Source organism: Fukomys damarensis, unplaced genomic scaffold (genome assembly GCF_012274545.1).
Source record: "Fukomys damarensis isolate Sample0158 unplaced genomic scaffold, DMR_v1.0_HiC HiC_scaffold_16, whole genome shotgun sequence".
Taxonomy (NCBI): Eukaryota; Metazoa; Chordata; class Mammalia; order Rodentia; family Bathyergidae; genus Fukomys; species Fukomys damarensis.
In genome coordinates, this window is record NW_022900928.1 from 98,133,261 (window position 1) to 98,141,038 (window position 7,778).

General features: G+C 37.9%; 1 protein-coding gene across 3 annotated transcripts in view; it reads left to right on the forward strand.

The window, feature by feature from the left end:
• Svopl (SVOP like) overlaps nucleotides 1–6,761 on the forward strand; it is a 47,642-nt gene extending 40,881 nt beyond the window's left edge. For 2 of the 3 annotated variants that reach the window (XM_010631702.3, XM_010631703.3), the window contains one exon: nucleotides 5,387–5,634. In XM_010631702.3, coding sequence (XP_010630004.1) covers nucleotides 5,387–5,542 — 156 coding nt within the window. In that variant the 3' untranslated portion in view covers nucleotides 5,543–5,634. Of the gene's footprint in view, nucleotides 1–5,386; nucleotides 5,635–6,685 lie in introns of those variants that run through there. The other variant, XM_033764515.1, reaches the window with a different exon arrangement.
• Nucleotides 6,762–7,778: the final 1,017 nt, after the last annotated feature.

A 7,778-nucleotide genomic window follows, 5' to 3' on the forward strand; every position in this document is an offset into this window, starting at 1 on the left:
TGTTTATTTTAGTATATAGAAATTCAATTTTTAAAATTATTAGTTTGCACAGTCTGCTGAAATATCTGAGTCAGCCCCTTGCTGGAATAGTTACATATTATACAAAGACTGGAAACTCTTGGCTAGCTCGGTGGAAGAGGAAGCAGGGGTAGGCAGAGAGACCTTAGCCTTCGTACCAGTGCAGGCTGCCACTTAAGCCTTACCTTTCTAGCAAACCACTGAGTTCCTTGGCATTTTAATCATGACTTTGGAATCAATACTCATACATGAAATGGTCATTTGTTTTTGTGTATGTTAGGTTCTAGAGTCGTGGGCAGGTTTTACTGAAATTTTTACTGGATTCTGTTCCTTGGAAATAGGAGGGGGAGGGGAGGGAAAGGGAAGGAGGTGAAAGGCTGAATCCTGTTTTTGCTGTGATGTACTGTATTTCTTTGGCCATTATCGTGAGATCTTTCCTTGGGTCTTTTATCTGAATGTCAGGGAAATTTTTATTGGCTGCTCTGTCCAAATTTATTAGAATGAACTGTGGGAAGCATTATTTAATCTTTTCACTTCCTGTTAGTAGTAATGGTTTCATTTTTTGTTTTGTCTTATTGAGACAGGGTCTCACTTAGTCTGGGCTGCCCTTGAACTTGCTATGCAGCCCAGGTAGCCTGGAGCTCACTGTCCTCTGGCCTTATCCTCCAGAGTGCTGGGATTGCAGATGTGTGCTCCACACTGATATTTCACTCTCCATTTTGTAATTTTTCCACTTTTACTTATAGGGCTTTATTAATTTTTCTAAAAGTTCTTTATCAACTGGACTTGTGTTTTTCCTAATAGCTTTTTTGGGCATTCTGTTGCAGTATATTGATTAGCTTTTTAAAACTTTGAACTGTTTCTCGTTTTATATTAACAATGTTTATGATAATTCATTTTTATTTTTGAGACAGGGTCTCACTATGTAGTTGAGACTGACCTGGAACTATGTAGCCCAGGCTGGTCTCGAACTCACAGCTATCCTCCTGCCTCAACCTCCCAAGTGCTGGGACTACAGGTGTGTGCCACCAAGCCCAGCTATTTATAATCATTTACATTTTTTCTTATAAAAACCCACTGGTTGTAAAATCTCAAATACAGAAATATACAATTAAGGAAAAAAAAATTTCCAGAAATTGTTATCAGACACAAGCAGATAGTAGTTTTGAGTGTATTTTTCCTGGTACTTCTTAGTGCATATGCTGTCTTGAGTAACAGTAACATTTACAAATGTAGGTCTGTGTACATATACGTTCTATGTATGTATAGACTATGTACTATATCCATGTGCATGTAGTTATATTTCATAAATCTTTGTAACTATTTTATGGTCATCACAGAGGTAAATGGACATTCCCCTTGAACCTGATTTGAATCTTCAGACAGGAGAGGCCCCGTCCTCCCCAGAGAGCAGAGAAGTCTTCTTAAGCAGGTCGGAAAGATTAGGCAAAACCTGGGAAATGGCCTGGAGCTCACTACGAAAGCAAACACCAGGCAGTGTCAGACTCCATCTTACTCTGCTATCTCCACAACGGGTGTAACTATTTGTGTAAACACATACACCTGTATGAGGTACATATACCACTGGAATTGCCGTTCTCAACATTATGTCAACATGAGCTCAACCTCATTCTTTAAGTAGGGACAAAGGTTCCATTACATGGACTGCTATGACTCAAGTCATTTCCTCAGCGATGAGTACATTTTTGTTTATTTAAATCTTAGTATTTGCTCATTGAGCTCTTCTATTCTAGACACTGCATAGTAGTTTCTAGATTCTTTAAAGTTACATCCTAATGGAGACTAAACAAGGGACAGTGTTAACTGGTATAATGTAGCTAAGAAAAAAACAGGAAACAGTGAACATATAGTAAGGGAGATTCTAGACTATGCCTGACAAAAAAGCCGACTTTTGTAGGAAGTCTGTTGGGTAATTTTTAGGCAAAAGTGTTTAATTTTAAACTAAGTGATTGTAACCACAAGAGGCCATCTCTCACCAGTTAGGCTAGCTATTCTCAAAAAGGCAGAGGGCTGGGGGTTCTACCCCCAGTACCAGACACTTCTGTGAAACTCCATAATTATGTGATAACATCCTTTTCTTTGGGTAGGTGTAGGAACCTATAAACAATTTTGTATAATCGCTGCCCCAATCCACATTCTCAACCAATTTATAAAGGTTGTCTTATCGACACCCCCCACCCCGCCCAAATGCTGAGGACTGAAGCCAGAGCTTTGTACCTGCCAAGCAAGTGTACAATTGAGCCACACACCCAGGCCTCTGCTATTATAACAGCTATCCTAACTGGTGAGAAATGATGGCCTCTCCTTGTTGGTTTTGCATTCCCTGAGCTAGAGATGAGCACTCTGGGCCATCTGAATGTGCTCACTGTAAAAGGTCTTTAATATGCCTGATCAAAGGGAGAATAAGCTTTTAAACTTTTATCTGGGAGATAGTAAATTACATCTTACCTTCACTTGGACTCTGTTCATTTAGCAAAGATGAGAATCTTTCACTATGTATCTTTTGTAAAACTGCTTATGTGATTTGCTGTTTTCCCATAGTCTATTTAGGTCTTATTGCACAATAGATATTTTTAGTTTACCTTTTGGTTTTACTAGCAAGTATGTATATGTATATATATGTGTATGTATTTATATATATGTATGTGTGTGTATGGTTACATGTACTGTTACGTATAATCAATTTACTGGTTTTCCACTTAAGATGTCATTCTTGAATGGTGCACACTGCCTATTTGTCCATTTCTGAAAATATTTAGGTCCAAAGGCTTTTAAGACAAAACATTAAATTCTTTGATCCAGTCACAGTGTATTTACCCATCAAGCCCGAGGTAAGGATCTAGCTCTCAAAAGCAGCAAAGCTGCTTTATTGCTTGTTGGCCTGCCCTCAACTGACTTAATATGCCCCTATCCTAATACAACCACGTCCATAGATATTGTGGGCATATTGTTGTGACTGCTTTATTAATCTACTCTGGAACCAACACTGTTAAGAACAATTTGTGCTAGGTGGTTCTTACAAAATGATTTTTAAAGTAATAAAACCCCCCTAGATTTCCCCACCCCATGGTTTTCAGGTTTTGTGGTATTTCTTACATGTTGATTTTTTTCATATCAACCATCAATTGTATTCCCCAAACTGATTACAAAAGTCCTACTGGGATTTTGATTAATTAATTAGAATTAATTACTTTGATGAGAATTATATTTTTACAGAACACATTTTTTTGGTACCAAGACATTGTGCTTGCCAGGCAGTGAGCTAAATCCCTAGCCCTAAGTCTCAAACTTTTTAAATAAGTAAAATAATGTTGATTTTTGTAAGCATGTTTATGCCTAAATATCTTACTCTTGTTCCTGTCACCTGTCTCACTAATTTAATGTTTCTTTTCCAATGTGTTTAAAAATTTTGAGACTTGACCTGTATCTTTAGAGATTTGATTTTGCCGTCAACTTGCTCTTTCCAGATAACACTAGCTACAACACATTCTGAATTCAATTATAACAACTGAGTTTCATTTTATGGTCTTTAGTATGATTTTGGTGAATGTTCCATGAGCCCTGACAAAGATGTATTTTGATGATGTTGGGTTGTTCTACAAATGCCAATTAGATCCTGTTGATGGTATCATAAAGTTCTCTGATTTGCTGTTTAGTAGTTCTATTAGGTAAGTTGAACGTTAAAGTTCCCAGCTATATGTGGACTCACTCTTTTCAGTTCTAGGTGAGTGAACTTTCAAGTTTTAGATTGAGGATTGACCCTTTAAGTCATCATGTAATGTTTTTCATCCCTGGTCTGGGCTTTTTATAGAGGACCTCTTTAATTTTGATACAGTGAAATCTGGAGTGGTCACTGCAAACATTCAGAAATTGAGTTTCGTAACTTCGGCAGTATTTATTGGAACAATATTCCAGTAATGAGATACTGGATTACTAGAATTGCTATGAAGCAAAGCCCTATACCCAGGAAGGCCAAAAATAGGTAGTTACCATCTCTGGCTTGTAGACATTCTATGACCCAAACTCAAGCATCAAGGATCTCAAGTGACCTAGGACTTCTGTTTTTTGGTTTTGTTCTTTTCAGTTTTGAAGGATCATTGTTATTTTTTAAAATAAATTTTATTTTAAATATTTTAAAACTGGTGAAAAGTGAAGATAGTTAAAGACCCTCTGGTGGTGGCTGAGAAATCTGGGGTCCAACTGTAGAAGTAGCAGCAGCACAACAATCTAGATCCATGCCCTATTTTGGTATGATTTGATCATAATTCAACTGGCTGGCGTCTCTTGGTTTCTATCCTCTTCAGGTGCACTACAGATAATTAGTGAAGTTGGAGTTCTGTTGCAGTAAGTGGAATTACTTACCATTTTCAAAGGCAGTAAGCTCCCCGATGGGTGTCTTTGGAGAATCTAATACTAGCCTGGTTGTCAAGAATCTGTATATGAGTCTGAGTGATAATCACTGAGACAAGTCATTTAGTGTAGGCTCCTGTGCAAAGTAAGGGGATTGGACCAGACCAGGTAAGCTTCTAGTTCTTTCTTGCAATATTTTGACTCTAAAGAGCCTTACTGTCCCTAAATCATTTCAGAGTTAACTGTCCTTTTTAAGGTAAGTTAACAAAAGCCAGGCTTAGTGGTGCAAAATCTTAATCCCAGCACTTGGGAGGCCAAGGCAAGTTCGAGGCCAGTTTGAACTACAAAGTGAGACCCTCTCAAAAAAACCAAACATTAGTTTAACAACCAAGTGCCAATCTGCCAAGTTTGGACACAGCCCTGGAGCAAATGAAGTATAATGAATTAGCTATTATCAGAGTGAAAATATCTGGGCCAAAAGATGTAGATGGATGGAAAGAAACACATTATTACTGTGGAAAAATGAACACCAAATAGGAAGCCCAAAGTGTCACACAGGAATTGAAAAACAAGATACGTTAGTAATCTTTTCAGCCTCTGAAATTACATCTCTTCCAAACAACTTGTTTCACCCCATTAGAACTGAAGGCAGGTAATGGATTGGCAGAGGTGAGCCACCAGGTGAGGCTAGATGTTAAGAGAAAATAAATCAAGGGAACTGTCATTAAGGGGTGGAAAAACAGGCTATCTCCAATTTTTGCTAGATACTGAAATTTGCTCTAGAGATGCCTGGCAGGTAAGGTAGGTAGAAGTCTAAACTGACCAGTGCATACTAATGCCAGTCACACAGATTCCTACATCAGTTTGGCCCAAGTATGCCAATGACAGCAATTTATACCTTACAGACCTGGGATTTAAAAAGTGACTCCTTCCTTCCATACAAAAGATCCAGAGGTATCTGGGACACAATGAATTGAGTCATTCTCGTGACCTACAGGTTCTTATGAGTGCATCAATCTTGGGAGCCCTGTGTCTTTTCTCTTCCGTGTGTGTTGTGTGTGCCATTTCTGCATTTACTCTTCCCATCGAGACCAAAGGACGGGCTCTACAGGTAAGTGATACGGGACACTCTCAACTATCACTTTCTGTATAAATTTGGTATATGAACACCCTTTTCTAAGCAGACAACACAATCTCAGTGGGTCACCAAATAAAAACTGGGTCTCTGGTCTTGCAAATATTACAGGTGAGTAGCACTGAGGCCAGAGTAATAATTCGCTTCACATCTTTTCCTGTGGAAGTCATAGCTTTACTAAGAGGGACCACAGTGAATGAGGCTCCAGCTCTTCACCCTTCCACTTTCCTATCAGGATTTAAGCACTGCTCTGAGGGTCACATGGTCTTCAGACCTTGGCCTATCCTTTTCCCTCAGAGTGAAGTCAAAGGCTTCAATGTGGTACCAGCTGCTATCCTTTACAGCAGTTACGACTGTTCACACAAACAATGCCCAAAAGCATTTACTATGGTGAGAGGCCTTTGTAGTCCTCTGCCCTTATAATTGGATTTAGTAAAGAGCAGCTATCTTAACGATGATGTCTTCCTGCCTTAAAGGTTGCTCACAGATTTCTAATTCAAGGCCTATTTACCACTAAAGGACTAATCCCCATTTCAGTTGACTGGGGCTTGGATTTAGAGCTATGGTGATTTTGCATTATCAGTTTACAGCTCTTCTAGTATCATTTTCTTAGAACCTTAACATGTAGGTTCAATACATAACTAAGAGCACATTGAACAAACACTCACCTCAGTGTTGTGAGCACTTACTATATACAGCAAGTCCCCAACTTACAAATGAGAGTTCTGGGAGTACTGTTTTTAAGATGGATTTGTTTATAAGCTCACAAACTGAATCTTATACAGTATGAAAGTTCACAACTTGAATGTTCCTAAGTCAGGGACTTACTATGAAGTTTCTAGAAATGTTTACAAGAATGTGTCAAAGTTTTAACTCCAGTAACACATAGTATTCCAGTAATTTTTTTCTGGATAAATTACCTCGGTCACTAGTTTAAATGTAATCATTTTGGTAAACCTCATAAAAACTTTTGTGTGTTTATAATTTTTCTAAATCTATGTATTGGACTGGAATAACTAAAACTACAATTCCATTTGCAGGTACACAAAAGTGCTGAATCTTAATTTCCCAAATTTTATTAAGGAACTTTTTGTTGCTAGTGTTAGGTTAGTATGAATGAACAATTTTAAGTATTCTAACCTATTATTTTTTTTTCCCCAGCAAATTAAATGAAGACCTAAAAGCTGGATCTATCAGAGGAGAAAAATGAATTTCATCTTCATAGAGCAATTATTAAAACTTGAATGTATTTCTCTAGGCTACCTGGGAGTTAATAAACTTATTTAAAAAGAATAAGGTGCACATGGGAATATAGCTGAGTAACTGTTCACATACTATCACCAAAGGGAGGAGATCAATGTAAACTTTTGTAAGATATACTTTAATATTGGAAAGGTAGTGGCCAGGGATTCAGTTCAGTGGTTCTGCCACCTGCCTTGCGAGAGCAAGGACCTGAGTTCAATCCCTGATACAAAAAAACAAAACAAGATTGGAAAGGTATGTAAATGGTTACTGTTGGAAGAAGGTGGATTTTCTTGCATGAGACCAGGTTTGTAGCTTAGAACAAACCTGCTATCAATAACTCTTTCAAACTAGAATGGCCATTCAGTTCAAATTAAAATTATTAAATTTCAGAATTTAAATATCTAAAGAACTTAAATGCTTAAATTAGTACACCTTATAATTACCAAGAAGATATGAGTAAACTTTTTTCCATGTACTCCCTATTTTTATTCTAATATCCTTATTGGGAGGGGATTTCTGATTTGTCAGATGTGATAAAATTTAAAGAATGCAGCAAGCTAAGCTTTCCTGTATCCTGGATTGCTTCCATGCTGTGTACATGACAACACAGTTTGCACACTATATCCTATTTGGATAGCATGCTGTGGAAAGACATTTGCCCTCTCATAGCTGTTCAATGTAGAGGCCTGCTGATGTTAGGGACCTCAAGGTTGGCTCACCCTTATTTTATAATGAAAAAAATTTTTTTTGGGTACCGAGGACTGAACTTGGGACTTTGCACTTGCAAGGCAGGTGGCAGCAACACTGAGCTAAATCCCTGCCCCCTCCCTGGTATCAGGGATCAATTTTTACAATGAAAATTGGATTCAGTTACAATCAATGAAGTGTTGCATCAATGAACCACATGTAGTTTATACGTGCCTCTGCTTAGGCCCAAATCCTCAAGATGCTCAAGTCTCTTATAAAACGGCGATTTACATATGACTTAGTTGTATCTTCCTATATAGAC